Here is a 17,104-nt window from a genome sequence, read left to right on the forward strand (position 1 = left end):
ATTGAACCAGTTTTCATGAGTTTAATTTGAAAATTACATATTCACATATGGGAACACACAAAGACTGAGCAGTTGAATTTACAGGGGGAAAGGAGAATGGTCAATGAAGGCTTTATAAATGAGGGTGCAAATTAGACGGTATTTTTTTAAACTAAATTAACAGTTGCCAAAACTTAAAAACTGAGATATTACATAAAAATAAAGATCTGGTTCCTCATTAAAAAAGAAATTTGAAGATCTGATGACAATGGAAGGAATTCCCAAGTGAGACAGGGAAAAGCATCACACAGCAAGAACAAAGGCAAAAAAACACCCATTAATATGAAAGTTCTAAAAAGGGCAATTACTCTACCATGAGTGAGTGGAATGTTAAAAGATCAGATCTGAATTTTCAAAAGAACATATATTAGAATGGGGAAGCAACTAAAGACCTCTAGACCTGCGGGATACAAGGAAACAATGTAATATTCCGTGAAAAAGATGAGCACTTCAATTTAACCAGTACTGGTGAGGGGGAGGGGGTAAAAAAGGAAGGAGGGTTTAGGAGAGACATTTGAGAAGACACTTTAAAAGGATGGAATAACCAACAATAGAAGGGAGGAAGCATAACTCCCAGTTTTCTGGTTTCAGTGACTGGATGACAGGAAAAAAAATTCTATCTGTATGAAACAAGATGTAGGTAGGGCTTTGAGATAGAGAAAATAAGCTAAAGCCTAAAAAGCATTCTTTCTTCACCATGAGAAAACTTCTCTACTTCCCTTTGCCCTTCCCCCTCCTAACCTCCTCTAGTAGCTCACATTCTCATCGCTGCTCCATCTCACCCCCTGAGATTTACCTGTGCTTTGTTTTCTTAATAACACTCCAAAACTTCCAAGTTACTGGTCAGGGATATTTAATATGCTGAAGTCTCCTATTCTCTAGGTAATTTCCATTTAAACTGGTAGTCCTATCCCCTTACCGGTCATCTTTAAAACAAATAAATAAATAAACTGGTAGTCCCTAGCTTTTGTTTTCTAATAAAAGGCTCCTCTAACCGCTCAGGAGATGAAATAAACACTTAAAGACAACATTTCAAAAGAAAGTAATATATATTGCTAACTGGGACAATTCATACTTGAAATTTCTCAAATCAATGAGCCCAGTTTAATCAGGCCCTGTTTAATTCTTTGTTTACTTGCTTGGGGGAAGGACTAGATTGACATCTAGTCTAAATGAGAAAAAAGATTCTCACCAAGACAGTTTGCATAAGGAAAATTCACAGGCCCTTTTAATCTGGCTGTTGTCAAAGCAAAAAAACAAAAACTTTCTGGTTAACTCTAGACACACTGACTATCAAAACTCCCTTGGTATTTAAACCTACACACTGCAGCCAGAAATCATGCTAAAATGATAATCTCATTGTCATTCCTTAAAAATGTTAATATTTTCACAAAATCTTTTATCTCTAGCATCTCATCCTCTCACAGCTCATTTTTCTATTAACCCTTCCAATTCCCCTAAAAGGAGTGGCTTTCTCTCAACTCTTGGGCTTTGCATATTCTGATCAGTTGCCCATCCCCTTACCTCAACCCAAACTCCTATGCTCATCTCATTTAATGCATCACTTCCTCACTTCCTGCATGAACCATTCCCTCACCCAATCCCCAAAAGACTCTAGTATTTTCCCTAATCTAGTAATTAAAATAGAATGCTGGCTGTAAATGCTTGTTTATCATCCTATTACATATTCCCAACACAAAGCACAGTGATTGACACATACTACACATTCAATTAAAAAAGGTAAACATTTCTGGCTGATGACAGCAGTTACTGACACAAGTCTAAATTGTTCTTGTGCAAGCTACTGTATGATTTCTTTCTTGCTTTCTTCACAAAAGTTTATTCTTAAATGTACAACAGGCTCCAAGACAATACATTCCAGCTAAAGGTGGCAAAAGGTGGAAATGCATAAACCTTTCTCATTTTAAGGGCTTTACTAACAGTAATTTAGAAATAGGTAGTTTACCGGAAAGTTACAAAGGCATAAGAAATTGTACAGTTTTCACGCTAAGCTACAGTTTCTGAAATTTGTGAAGACAACACACTTGAAGCACTTTTTAGACTCAGGTTTCCTTTTATTCCTCAGGATGGTTTCTTTAACCAAATCTTCAGCCATATAGTCCCAATTGCTTTTGATGTCCACTGTAGGTTTCTCAGGTATTTCAAACACAACATCTACAAAACTGAAATCACCTGCCTGCTCCTCCTCCTGTTTCTGATATCTCAGAGAATAGCATTATAGCCAGAAACAATATGGCTACAAGCAAAAGCCACCAAACATTCAAGTCAAAAGTCCCCGACTTAGAAGGCCAGCCTGTGGCTCACTTGGGAGAGTGCAGTGCTGATAACACCAAGGCCACGGGTTCGGATCCTATATAGGGATGACTGGTTAGCTCACTTGGAAGAGTGTGGTGCTGACAACACCAAGTCAAGGGTTAAGATCTCCTTACCAGTCATCTTTTTTAAAAAAGTCCTTGACTTAGGATAACTAAATTTAGGATGACTGCTATTTCGGGTGGCAGGGTCTGGGGAAGGGGTGGCAGGCACCACTCTGGCCTCAAAGGTGGCAAGAAGCCCCTGAAACAGCCCAAGAAGCAGGCCAAGGGGATGGACAAAGAAGATAAGGCGACTTTCAAATAGAAACAAAAAGAGGACCAGAAGAAACCCAAGGAAGCAAAGGCCGCAGGAAGGGCCCCCTGGCTACAGACAGAATTAAGAAATCTGGCAAAACGTAAACTGTTCATTGTGCCTGAGAGGATGGTGATCCCTGATTCCATTCCATTTAAACATCTAGATGGCCTGCCGTAACATCTTCTGCCACCTATAGCTAGAATGAAATGTTGTGTTGTAGCCTGTTGTACATTTAAGAATAAACTTTTATTAAAAAAATAAAAATAAAAAAGACAAAGAAATCATACAGTGCTCATCACCTCTTTAGTTGTTTTCACTCAGCCATTCCTACCTTGGCTGTGAATTTAAACTCAGCCCAGAATCCTGATAAAAAAAATTTTTTTTTAAATTTAGGATAACTAAAACTTTACCTTGACCCAAAAATCCAGGCAAGTCTTACTCCTTATTTATTCTCTTTTCCACTGCCTAACCCAACTTCATCATTTCCCACTTGAATTATTACAGCTGTCTTAACAGAGCTCTACATCCAGTTCCAATGCCCCTCCAATCACCACTTCACAAAGCTGCCTATACTAATAAGTATATCCTCAAATAAAATTATAGGAGGCCATTGTTTTGGACTAAGTTTCTGCACTAGGCCCCAACAGACCAAGACTAAAAACCAAAATGGAGTCACTCCTGCTAAATTCCACATTACTTAGATTGTGATCTGATTTTCCAAGAAATCAGGAGAAAGAGATTAACAGCCAATTACCCAAACAGGTTAGTTTAAATCTTTAATAGATATCTTCTGCTTTGATCCTTACACAAAAGAGACAGCCTAAAGTAATCTGACACTTAGTCAGTTATTTTTCTATTCTCTTCCTGTCTCCACCTTACAAGTAACTTTTGTTTTGCGGCAACTGGCTGCTAAGGAGAACTAAACCCTTGACCTTGGTGTTACTAGCACCAAACTCACCCAGCTCTCCCAAGTTAACAAACCAGCCAGCCCAGGAAAGTAACTTTGAAATGACCAGTCCACTTTTTGTTCTTTGTTTCTGTTTTCTTTAGCCGTTTTCTGTCTATAAAATCAAACTCCCGCCCAGCTCATTGGAACACTTATTCTATTTTATGAAATAACGTGTTGCCTGATTCTAGAATTGCAATAGCCAATTGAGATCTTTTAGCTAAATTTGTTGTAATTTTGACATCCTAAAACATAAATCCAGTCATGTCAATCACTTAAAATTGGTCTCTATTTCATTCAATATAAAATCCAAACTCCTATGAGAGCCTCCAGCATGGGAAACAATTGTTTAAATTGTCTCTCACTTAACAAGAAATCCCATGAAACTTTCTTCAAAATATTAAGACTTTATTTGTAAAACTCTATGGAAGAAAATTTAACTATAAGTTATTACAAACATATGGTTTCAATGTACAATAGAGCACATGCTGGGATACAAATTTATTCTATGGATTCTCATCCCATTTATGAAGCTACTTATGGCAGAAAGAATAATTCTATACCAGTATAATCACACATTTCCAGCAGAAAGGAGGCCTAAGGTTAATACCATTTTAAATTAATTTCTTTATATACTAGTTCATTCAGTATTTGTTAAGTTCCTAGCACAGGAACTTAAATTTAAAATTTGTTAACTTTGCTACGTACTGAAAATATGCCGATATACAAAAGAGATAGGAGTCTTGCCCTCCCAGGGCTTAAATTCTACTGGAAGTTGACTTCATTGAACTTTATTTGAATACGTCTGCTCCAGGAAAGCAAGAAAGATTAATAAATCTCCCCACATGGTTTCTTGGACTTTGGGCTAAGATCAAGTGAAGAAATCTCTCCACCCTCTTTTGTTTTCTGACAAATGGCTAACTGTAAAGGACCACCCTGCCCTCACAAACTCCCAGATTCCCTTGTTTATTTGCCTTTATAAAATCCTTTGATTTTCTACCTGGAGATGCTCTTCATTAATGACCTTTCTCCCTACTGCAGTAACCTGAATAAAAAACCATCCTGTGCATTTTATCTACCATACTGGAGACATTCCATAAACAACATAAACAGATCAAATATAAAATATATTTGTTGGTATACTTCCTGCTATGGAGAAAACACAGGAAAAGGGAATTTAAAATGCTGGGATGGAGGAACTTAATTCTAAAAAGAATGGTCAGGAGAAGTTTCACTAAGAAAGTATATTTGAGGCCTGAGGTTCCAGTCAAGATGGCGGAATAGACGGTCTTCAACGTCACTCTCTCCCACAAATCAACCAATTTACATCTACAAAAATGTAACATCAGCCAAGCTGGGGCCTCTGGAGCTCAGGGGAAGAGGAGGAGAGACATACAGAGTTCATGAAGGCAGGAGAAACCACGAAGAGAGAAAGAAAAAACTGCTCTGAGCATTTCGGGCCGCGGCTGCTTTAAGACTCCAGCTGCTGAGCACATGGAGCAGCAGGAGCCAGCAGAAGCCGCAGCGGTGCCCTTCAGATGGAGTTTCTTGGAGGTGGCAGGCGAAAAGAGAGACTTGGTGGCCCCCAGGACAGCAAGACCACTAATAAGGTTCCTGTGGACCCATGCAGGAGGGAGAAGCCAGAACAGCTGTAAAAGGGGAGCCACTCAGAGGCCAGTGAGTCATCCCAAGGGACCTGCACAGGGCCCATCCCATGGGAAGTGTTTGGAGCACGGGTGGTGGGGAAGATGGGCCCACACAGAGAACACTGGAACACAGCAAGGACAGCTAATCCGCCCCCCAATCAGTGTAGGACCACTCAGAGAAGACTAGTTGGGAATGCAGAATTGCATGGGGTACACTTTGATGAAAAAAACTCAGGCCCAGATCAGAGTTTCTACAAAACCCATGAGCATCAGTCTCTGGAGAGCTGGAAGTATCTATAAGGTCAACCACTAAACCCTGAGCTGCACAAAAAGCCTTCCCTAGGGAAACAGCAGCAAAACAGCCATTTAGCTCAACCACACAGCTCAAGTACTGGTTCCCACAGGAAGTTCACCCATTTAAGAAGTAAGCAAAGGACAAAAATTCAGTTCCAGTCCAGGCACACCACCTTGAGGCCCGCAAGGGGACATGAGGCATGGAGACAGGGACTGGACCCCCCCCCTTCCCAGAACCAGGCACACCACACCAGCACCTCGGGGCCCACCCTAGGACCCGAGGCATGGGGCTGGGGACCAGACACTCCCAACAGCCAGGCATACCGCCAGCACCAAGGAGCATGCCAAAAACATCACCTCCATGTGGGTGGCCCACCACAGCCACCACCATAACCATGGCTGCCACGAAAGCAGCTAGACACAACCACCATGCAGAAGGTCCGCCAGCCACTGGAGTGCATTGGCACAAGGAGTCACCAGCAGAGATAAAGAAGAGGATGTCTCTCCCCACAAAGCCAATTTCAGAGTGACAGAAGAAACATCTGCTCTATGATAATATTGGGAGACCTGACCACACCTCTCAGCATTGGACAGATCATCTAGGCAACAAGTCAACAGAGTAACCATTATTCTTTCAGAAGGAGAGAAGCAATCTAGAGTAATTAGGGGGGAGGGAGAGGAGGATGAGGAGAGATTGGACAAGGGGCATAAAGAATAACTATGATTTGTAACAATATATATTCTAGTAACATTGATTTGATCAACATATCTCAACGCTGATCCCAAAAAATATGTATAATCAATTTTGATTCAATAAAAAGTTAAAAAAAAAAAAAAAAGAAGGTATATTTGAGCAAAGATTTGAATGGGTAAGGGAACCATTATACAGTTAACTGGGGGAAGAGCCTTTAAAATCAAAGGAACTGCAGGTACAAAGTTGAGATCAAGCCTGCCTGAGCCTCTGAGAAAACAGTAAGTAAGGATGCTTGTGTGGGTTGGAGTGAAATGGCCTGGAAGGAGAGGAGATCAGAGGAAGAGATAATAGAATAAGGGCGGAAACAGATTGTGTAGGGCCTTACCTTTTTACTCTGAGAGAAAACAAGTCACAAAAGAGTTTTGAAGAAAGGAATCACATCACTCTGCCTTACTGAAACAGCACTGTAGGGGAGCAAAGGCAGAAAGAAGCAGGAAGACCATTTACAAGGCTACCAAAACTACATGTGAGATAGTTGTGGTTTGGCCCAGGATGGTAGCAGTGAAGTCAGACAGTGGACAGATTATACATATATTTTGAAGGTACTGCCAACAGGACTTCCTGATGTATTGAATATGGGGGATGACTGCTGACCTCAGCAAATACAAGAATAGACGGGCCACTGAGACAGGAAGACTTTGAAAGGAGCATGTTATGAGAGGAAAATCAGTAAACTGGTTTGGGGCACGTTAAATTTGAGATAGCTATTATCACATCCAACTGCAAACATCAAGTAGGTGGCTGGAGACTGAATTTAGGTGAGAGTTATGGGTTAACCATGTCATTTTAAAACACTACATGCAGCTGTCAAAACTTGTAAGAATAACACGGCAACAATATTAATTTTTTTTTTTTTTTTTTGTCTTTTTCCGTGTCCGGCAACGGGATCGCAACCCTCAGTGTTGCTCCCACGCCTCGCTCAGCCAGTGAGCGGGAACCGGTCTGCATGTGGGATCCGAACCCTCGGCGGGAGCGCACGCCACACTTCCCAAGCGGCGCACTATAGCAGTGCGCCACCAGGCCAGCCCAACAATATTAATTTTACCTCATACAGTACAACTAGAATGTTACCTGATATGATGGTACTGTCCCCCTCATCATTCCTGAGTACCTACATTTTACTACGGAAAAGGTAAAGTTTCCATCACCATATCTTCTAGAATTAGACATGATGGAGAAGAATGGGGGCATTATTCTCCCACACGTCTACAATTCCGAAGTAAGGCAACAAATGGGTTGTAGGCAAATGCTCTCCAAGTGCTGCTGTACTGTCAATGTGATCAAACATAAGAGAATCAGTCAGGATAGCTTTATTTTTTTATTTTATTTATTTATTTTTTAAAAGATGACTGGTAAGGGGATCTTAACCCTTGACTTGGTGTTGTCAGCACCACGCTCTCCCAAGTGAGCCACGGGCCAGCCCCAGTCAGGACAGCTTTAAAGAATCTAATTCTATAATACTTCTCAAAGGTTCTGGATCATTCATCTCCCCCAAAGGATATGAAAATACTGCTTTAAAACAGATTTCATTTGGGCTGCTGGTTAGCTCAGCTGGTTAGAGTGTGGTATTGTAACACCACGGTCAATGGTTTGGATCCCCATACCAGCCAGCCACCAAAAAAAAAAAAAAAAAAAGAATTTTGGGGGCTGGTCGGTTGCTCACTTAAGAGCATGGTGTTGATAAAACCAACATCAAGCACTGGGATCCCCTTACCAGCCAGCCACCAAAAATAAATAAATACACTTGAGACACATCCTTCCAATCATTTTATATAAACTTTGGGGTCGAAGAGTTTTCTACCTTACTTTTTCCATTCAATTGTTTAAATTTTCTTTAATGCTTTAAAAAATATTCAGGGGCCAGCCCATGGCTCACTTGTGAGAGTGTGGTGCTGATAACACCAAGTCAAGGGTTAAGATCCCCTTACCAGTCATCTTTAAAAAAAATAAATTTAATTTAATTTAATTTAAATTTAAAAAATAAAAAAATTCAAAAATGACTTTAATGACCATGTAATGTACTGTTATATTTATCATAGTTTACTCATTTCCCTATTAATGAATGTTTGCATTGATGGGTTTTATCACAATGAAAATAGTGACTTTTACTGTTCTAAGTAAACATCTGAGACTGTTATTGTCACTGTGTTTTATGATAACCTGGCATAAATTCACATTCAAAAAAAGTATTTTGACATAAATACTTCTGGAGTTAAATGGGGAGGAATGTGCCCCTTTCAGGAAGAAAGGGATCTTCAATCCTGTTCACTGTGAAAAACTTTCAGAGCATAGCTTTCTTTTTTCCAGTCTCATCTTAAGAGTCCTTTCAAACCCTCCTACAATGGCTAGGATGTTGACCTTATTCCAGTCCCCCAAATCTGACAAATAAACCTAGTTTAGGAGTGCCTAGTACCCACTAGGACTTTGTACTGTGGGAAACAAAAGTACTATCCTGGTTGCAGAAGTTTATTCCAAGGCTTATGAACCAGAATGGTCAGGTAAACCATTTACATGAAAAAGACTAAGTTCCTGCAGGACTATTTAAACTGTCACAAGCAGATAAATCTGCAGCATATTTTCACCAAGCAAAAATCCAAATTAAGCTGCTTTCCAAGCAGCACCAAGAGACAAAAGATTTGGCAGGCAATTCTGAATATGGAACTGTGCTGGCTGCCATTTTGGTCACTAAAAGTACACCACGAAAGCTTCCTATAGTTTCGTGGAAGGTGGAGAATGGAAGAAATACTTCTAAAATGCTTTTGATAAAAAGAAAGCCAATTTCATTGTTCTCCCTCTCCTGCCACCCAAAGGAAAAAAAGATCAGTTTTTTGTCAAGTCGCATCACTCAGGAATCATAGCCTCCACTAAACTTAGTAAATTTGATGCTACAAGACTTTCAGAATGATGTCATCTCTTGTTTGCCTTGTAAAAGATCAGCATTATTTTTTTCTTGGTAGCTGGCTGATACAGGGGATCCAAACCCTTGACCTTGGTGTTATATAAAGCTGCACTCTAACCAACTGAGCTAACCAGCCAGCCCAGAGATCAGCATTACTAATATAAGGCTTCATAAAACTTATAAGACAACTTGGTAAAAATATGGCTCAAAGATTTAAATACGCAAAATGACTCAAAGGAACGGCCTAACCAACTAACAGAGTTTAAACAGGTTAATTAGGTTAGAGAAGATAGGAAAATAGGCACTGTGAAAATCTTGTATATTATTATACATTTGAAGGTAATTTTGCAATAACTATCAAAATTTTACAGGCAGATACCCTGTGACCTACTAACTTCATTTCTAGGAGTTTATCTGATAAAAATACATGAGGATGAAAATAAATACCCACATATATAAGAATGGTTAATGGAACAATTTTTATAATATAAAATTAGAAAGAAAAGGGTTCACCAAGTGCAAATTTATTAAAAATAAATTATGAATATGTATCAGCCATAAAAAATAAAGTAGATCAACATGTCTTGATATGAAAAGACATCAATAGTATATTAAATGAAAAAAGCAAATCAGAAAATATGTATAATAAAATCCCATTTATATCTGTAAAGCAATATATTAAAACCGAAAACCTTAAAACTACATGTAAAGTGCCTGCTAAATTTTCATTGAGTATTTATTGCTTTTATAAACAGCAGAAAAAAATAAACATTTTTTAAATGAAAAGACAATACCCAATTTTAAGTATAGTGAATGACATACAAATCCAAGCATCTCCTGCATAACTAGTCTCTTCAAGACAAATTAAAAGAATTAAGGGGTCATATTAAAATGTTTACTACCTAGAGGTATCAGAAGTTTATTGTGAAGAATTGATGGCAGGAGGGGTGGCTGATTGGCTCAACTAGTTAGAGTGCAGACTTCTAACCCCAAGGTCAAGGGTTTGGATCCCCTTACTGGTCAGCAGATCAATCACCCAGCCACCAAAAAAAAAGAAAAAAAAAGAGAATTGACAACATAATCCAGCACTCTTGATGAATTGTTGAATCTACATCACAGCAATTACAGCACTAAGACGTGGGTCCTATGGCTGCCCTGACTTTTGATTATATTCATCATGAAAGTGAATGAAAAGATAAGCCATCCATAGTATGTAGGCTCTCCTAATTCTGTTGGAGAATCACTAATAGATATCTAGACAAATCTAGAAAAGGAGGAATAATTTCACTGTATCCATGCCCAGAAAGAGGCAGTAATTCTGTAACATACAGATTAACCTTCTGATCTAGAAAAATTCTGCAACAGAAGTGAGTCAATACACAATTACTCCACAAGCCAATTACTCTGCAAGTTTCCTTCTATAATGTAATACCCCTCAAATTGGGAAACAAAAGCAACTACTTCCATATTTGAAGATAATTTCCTCAATCTAAAAGAGACCACACCTTTGATAAAAAGTTTTCAAAGTGAGTAAATAACATGAATTCAAATCCATGAGGAAAAATTAAGATAGCTGCTAGTATGGAAATATTCGTTTCACTTGGTATTCTCATTCTGAGAAAAATCCTAACTTTCCAGGATTGTTATATCTTAATTTTGGAAAAGCCTGAAAAGGCTAACAGATATATAAGCTTGACATAGCTATATACAGCCCTCACTTGGGCACTAAAAGTTCCTGGTGGCTTTTCTCCCTTTTATAGATAAATAAGTAAAACTACTGGGTTCCTGCTTTGTTTTCTTCTATTCTCAAATGTTTAACAAGATAATTTGTTTTTACTTGTTAAAAAATATATACTTATTATATATTTTTTGTTTATTTTAAACATCCTTTTCATAAAAGAATAATGAGCCCTAATTTTCTTACAGCTGTTTACTTTTCATTTGAGAAGGAAAGCTGGAAAGAAAGGGATTTTAATACATTTTTATTGTTTTCCATTTGCTAGAGTCTGCATACCTTACTACAGAATAGAAAAATGTGCATCCATTGTTACTTTCTATTAGTAATACTAGATGAAATGTTTGTAAAGATGTTCAGTTATCAACTAATTATATATGTAGCCATTACCAACCCATAATATACATTTCTTTGCCTTTTACTTTCACTTACATTTACACTGATAAAGTCCTTAAAACTCTTAAGTTTCTAACAGACTTTTTTTACTTGAATGTTCTTTATGTCACTCTAACTTGAAGTTGATCTCAAGGGTCAGATGCTCTAATAGCCAGGGCTGACTTCCCCAGAAGGAGACATCTAAACTAAACTATTTCTTTGGCCCAAAGACCAATTACTTATACATGCAATGTGTCTCTCAGAGGACCTAGGATTTCATATTCAATGTAGTCTCTCAATGTTCATGAAATCCACTTAAAAGTCTCATTTTTAGAACATTAAAAACAATAGCCATGGGCCAGCCCATGGCTCACTCGGGAGAGTGTGATGCTGATAACACCAAGGCCCCGGGTTCGGATCCCATGTAGGGATGGCCAGTTAGCTCACTGGCTGAGCGTGGTGCCGACAACACCAAGTCAAGGGTTAAGATCCCCTTACTGGTCATCTTTTAAAAAAAAAAAAAAGCCACTTTCTACTGTTAACAGACTAATGATTTCCCCTATACTTTTAAGACAAGAGATCAAAACAAATCAAAACCAAAATTAAAATCCCAACCATAGAAGCACACTGCAGGCTCAGGACCTTCAATGCAGCAGAGTGCAAAGTCACAGTCAGGAGAGAAGCCAGGTTTCCTTCAACCTAGAAAAAGCCAACTGCTAACAAGAAATCAAATATAGCCCCCATTTGACTTACTTCATCAAACTTCCCAAGCAAAAAGTATATATCATATTGTCATCACATTTCAAATGCATAACTTTAGGACTCAAATTGAAAGATGATTTGGTCAAATTTATCTGATGTAACACACCAGAAATGACCTTTGAAACCAACTTAACTCTTTTACTCTAGTCAAAACTGCACAACTAACAGGAAGAAAATTCTTGAAAATATGATAGTTACCACTTAGAATATGGCAACTTCCTCACCTTAACCACACACATAAACACAAAAACAATTCAGCCTCTAGTAGTTCTGCATTGTTAGATGAGTCTGCATTTTCTGTTTTAAGATATCCTGGGCTTAACAGGCCTTGCTGCTGTATCCATGTTCTTAACATGTTCAGAAACTACTACTACTACCGTGATTTTAGCAGTTCATATTCACCTCTTTTTCTTATTGGATAAGAATACAATTACACAACCTTGACAACAATACTATGGAAAGAATTAGTAAATCAGACATGTTAATCAATTATGAATGTTTCTTATGCCCTGTGAATGGACCCAAAACATAATATAATGAGCCAACACAGTACACAAAATACATAAAATTAAAAGAAAGAAATTGAAACTTGAGAAGGCAAGCTCCAAAGACAACCTAAAAAATAAAGTATGAATACCACAGCCTGAAAAACTACAAAAAAAGCTTCAGAATAAATATTTTTCTAAGAGTTAATAGACACTTGGCATTGAGGTAAACTCTAACTTTTTAAAGCTGATAATAGCAAAACTACAGAATATTCCTACGGCAGAACAATGTGGCCCTTTCTTTAAAACAGAAAACAAAATGTGGGCTACTTACCCATCCATATCCAACATAATAACCATAATAGAAAATATAACAAAAATAAACATAATCCAATATCAGACATATAAAACACAGTACTCAATGCTAAGAATTATTGCTCTAACTGCTTTTTATTCTTTCTAGTTTAACTAATGCATTTCTTGTCCATTCTCCCCAATTTACCTTAAAATTCCTATAGTCTGTGGATGCAGCAACAGGGACTCTGCACACTTTTTTTACTGTTGTTACTTGTTTGCTTTTTATTTTTTTTTTTTATTTTTTTTTTTTAAAAAGATGACCGGTAAGGGGATCTTAACCCTTGACTTGGTGTTGTCAGCACCACGCTCAGCCAGTGAGCAAACCGGCCATCCCTATATGGGATCCGAACCCGTGGCCTTGGTGTTATCCGCACCGCACTCTACCGAGTGAGCCACGGGCCGGCCCACTTGTTTGCTTTTTAAAATAATGTTTAGAGTCCGTGTAATTGAAATTGCTGCATCCTTTTTTAAAATTAAGTTTTTTATTCAGAAAATCTGAAAAATACAGAAAAGTATAAAGGAAAAAAACATTTGCAGTTTCACTATCTGATCACTTTTACTACTGTGAATATCCTTTGAGTCTTATCTCTAATAGAAATATTATCACTTCTCGTTCTATGGTTTAGTTTACAAAATTGCAATTACTGTACACTATTTTTTAATGTTTTCATTTTAAAACGAGTATTTCCCACAACCTTAAATATTATGTGGGAACAATTTTAATAGCTTCATTGACTGGAATTCCATCCTTAAGTGTAAAAGGGTTAAAAAAATAAGCATTAAGGCCCGGCCCGGTGGCTCACTTGGGAGACTGCGGTGCTGATAACACCAAGGCCCCGGGTTCGGATCCCATATAGGGATGGCCGGTTGGCTCACTGGCTGAGCGTGGTGCTGACAACACCAAATCAAGGGTTAAGATCCCCTTACCGGTCATCTTTAAAAAAAAAAATTAAAAAAAAAATAAGCATTAAAATAATATCCTTTTCTCTGTCCCTTCCTTATATAACCTGAGCTCAGGAAAACACAGTAAACCATTCGCACTGGCTCTGTGTGATAAACACTTCCTGAGAAATGTGGGACCTAATAATGTTCAAGCGTTAAGCCAAAAATATTATGCATTAATGGCATTTCAAGCACTATTCCGTGGAGTGGATGTGAACTTACTGGAAGTAGGCAAATCTCCTAAATTTTGCAGTGCTAAAGTAGTTCCCTATTCTGGCTACAAGAAAGCGCCACTCTTTTTATTAAAAAAGCTAGAGCGAAGCAGTGAAAATTTCACGACTCAACAAAACACTGAGTTCGTTAAAACTGGCGCTTCCAATGGCAAACAGAGATGGACATGTAACGCGCACAAGGCACTGCGTGGGACAGCTGCGACTCAGGACAACGCTAAAGGGGGCCCGTGGAAAGGAAGAAGGGTAGAGAGGGGCTGTGATCATTACTAGGCTGGCGTACGAGCAGAAATCTCAGCTGCGTTATCAATACTTTATCTTTCTATTCCTGGCATCACGGGGCTCAAACGTCACCAAAAAAAGATCCGCCGGCAGAACACCCGGCAGAGTGACGCACATCTTACCATATGGATTCTCGTCAGTCAGAACCGAGAAGCGCCCAAGCCCGCCCAGTGAAGGGAGGTGGGTCCCCAGAGCCGCCAGCTCCCCCTACCCCTGGCACACAGGCGGGGACTGCACGCGGGGATCGGAGCCTCCAGGACCACTGGACCGGACGCCTCAGGGGCTGGCTCGGGCCCCAGGGGCTGTGAATTCGCGGCCCGAGAAGGTCGCCAGTGCGGCGCGCGCGCCAGGGGTCAAATCCCCACCCCAACAGTCCCAGCCTGGAGGGAGACCCTGCCTGCCACTGCCTCCGCGAGGCGGCCGAGCCGGGGGTGCCGGCCAAAGACCGTCCTCGCCCCTTTCCCCACACCCCCGCAGTCTAACCCTCTCCAGGGATCTAAACCCACCGAGGACCGTACCTGAGGGGGCAGCGCCACCTTGCCCGACTGCGCCGGCTGTCACGGTGGCGGCGGTCGCAGCCCGGGCGTCAGTGACGCTTTCATAAAAACAACAACCTGCTCGCAGGCGTCCGCAGCCGAGAAGCGGCAGCCGGCGGGGTGCCGCACCGCATGCCGGGACTCGTAGTCCCGCCCGCGCCTCACGCCGCGCCGCGGCGGAGGGAAGAACTACGACTCCCGAAGAGGAGCGCGGTCCGCGGCGGGGAGGCTGCAGGAAATTGGGCCAGGTGGCCGCGGATCCCCACAACATCCGGGCCCCGGCGCCCGCGGCCGGTTGCTAAGGAGACGGGCTGCAACCACTAGAAAGGATTCGCGGTTTCACCCCGGATGACAGCTCCCTGGATTGGGCGCTATTGATCCAGCTAGCGGTTCGTTTTCCCTTTGCTTTTTTAATTGGGTGCGGTTGAAAGGCTGCGTCCCTGGGTGCTCGGCGGTATTCTTGCCATCCACTTTCGGAAAAGACAGCGTTTGCCGAAAAAATTAACAAAGATGATAGCGAGAAAGACGGCCTACGACTGGGTGGGTTTGGGCAGAGGGCTTGTTGTTCTTGAATGTTGGTATTCTTTAGCATAATCTGAGGAACCACCTACTCCCACCCCACCCCCACAAAACCCCTTCTAGGCAACCACTGAATTTTTACATTTACAAAAGAAAGAAAATATTAAGGAAGTTGGTGAGCCTGAGCATATACAAAAGGATGCTTCAAAATTAATTTTATTTTTTTTTTTTTGCTTTTGTGTTAACTATAGTTAACAGCAACTGTGACACACACCAAAAAGCACGATTTTTAATTTTATAATTACAGCTTCTGTAATGGACATTTTTATTACACAATGAATTGTTTTCACTTATCTTTTTCTATAAATGTGTGTGTGTGCTTATACCGAAGGACTTTGAAAAGTCAAAGTGGCCTGGATTTCCCTAACTTTAGTAGAATCCGAAAATTAAATTAGTAAGAAAACTAATACAGTACCACCTAGTTGTAGATTTTTATGCTTTTCAAGGCATTTTCATGGGCTAATTATAGGACTTTATCTCTTTTAAAAGAATCATTTACATTTTTCTTGTTTTGTGGCTGCATGATAAGGGGATCTGATCCCTTGACCTTGGTGTTATGCACACCTGGCTCTCACCAGCTGAGCTAACTAGCCAGCCTTAATCATTTACAACTTTAATTAACCTTCTTATCCTTAAGTGTATAACAGTTGATGACATATGTTATCTGGCAGAATTTTAAGTAATCCTTTTGTTGTTCTTTGTACAATATTAAGCTGTTTTGTTTTGTTTTTAAATGTATCTAGCTTGAACTCCAAATTTTAAGACTATCAGATTTGAAAAAGGTAAAACCCAAATAAGAAAGCTGCAGTGAGGGCTTATGACAAAGTAAAAACAATGGGTATTTTGTTTCTGAATCTATAAACATTTGTGAATTATCCTGGAGATCTAAAAGATTTAGGTAGACACTTTTCTAGATTTTTGTGATACAAATTTTGCCAGCAGAGTTTAACAGCTAATTTGCCTTCTGTTTCGACTATATTCGGTTTTCTGTATTACATTTTGAGGCAAAGCAGATCAGAATTTTAGAACCACTAGTAGNGACTATATTCGGTTTTCTGTATTACATTTTGAGGCAAAGCAGATCAGAATTTTAGAACCACTAGTAGAGAGGGTGTATTTCATAAAAGGAAGAGTCCTTAGTGACTGAAGGAGATAGTATTAACAATAACAAGGAAAACACTACAGGTTGCCCTGGGCAACCTAATTTATGCCTAGTCACCTATAAAAGTAAGTTGGGGGATACTTTTTCCCACAAGTCGTAGGGCAAACACCTTCTACCTATGAAGCTTTCCCCTGCACTAACGAAACCTAAACCTTTTGAGAAAAGCTGACCTGTTGAGATACCATCAAAGTCTTAAGGTTTTTTTGATTTACTGTTATCCAGTTTCCATGCTCTTGATATTTAAAACAGATTAATAAGCAGTGTCAAAAAGAATAAACAGCAAGATCTGATGAGAATAGCATTGATCTGAGACTCAAAAAACCCGAGTTCTCCTTCCAGCTTTGCCAGCTACAAGATTATGTGTACCAAATGAATAATAGTATATGGTAGTATACTATTATACAGTGTTATTAACCTGTAAATTTCAGAACTGAATTCTGGAAGATTATA

The 17,104-nt window shown here is 39.6% G+C and overlaps 2 protein-coding genes across 2 annotated transcripts in view; one reads left to right on the top strand and one right to left on the bottom strand.

Annotated features, from left to right (window-relative positions):
• CCPG1 (cell cycle progression 1) overlaps positions 1-15,186 on the bottom strand; it is a 40,913-nt gene extending 25,727 nt beyond the window's left edge. Inside the window, exon 1 of the mRNA XM_008584265.1 lies at positions 14,896-15,186. The gene's annotated coding sequence lies outside the window, so the exon portion shown is untranslated. The remainder of the gene's footprint in view (positions 1-14,895) is intronic.
• Positions 15,187-15,203: 17 nt separating this feature from the next.
• Positions 15,204-17,104, top strand: part of LOC103600034 (chromosome unknown open reading frame, human C15orf65) — a 15,077-nt gene continuing 13,176 nt past the window's right edge. Inside the window, exon 1 of the mRNA XM_008584266.1 lies at positions 15,204-15,453. Within this exon, the coding sequence (XP_008582488.1) occupies positions 15,424-15,453 (30 nt within the window). The 5' untranslated portion in view covers positions 15,204-15,423. The remainder of the gene's footprint in view (positions 15,454-17,104) is intronic.

The sequence above is a fragment of the Galeopterus variegatus genome, unplaced genomic scaffold (assembly GCF_000696425.1).
Source record: "Galeopterus variegatus unplaced genomic scaffold, G_variegatus-3.0.2 Scaffold3192, whole genome shotgun sequence".
Taxonomy (NCBI): Eukaryota; Metazoa; Chordata; class Mammalia; order Dermoptera; family Cynocephalidae; genus Galeopterus; species Galeopterus variegatus.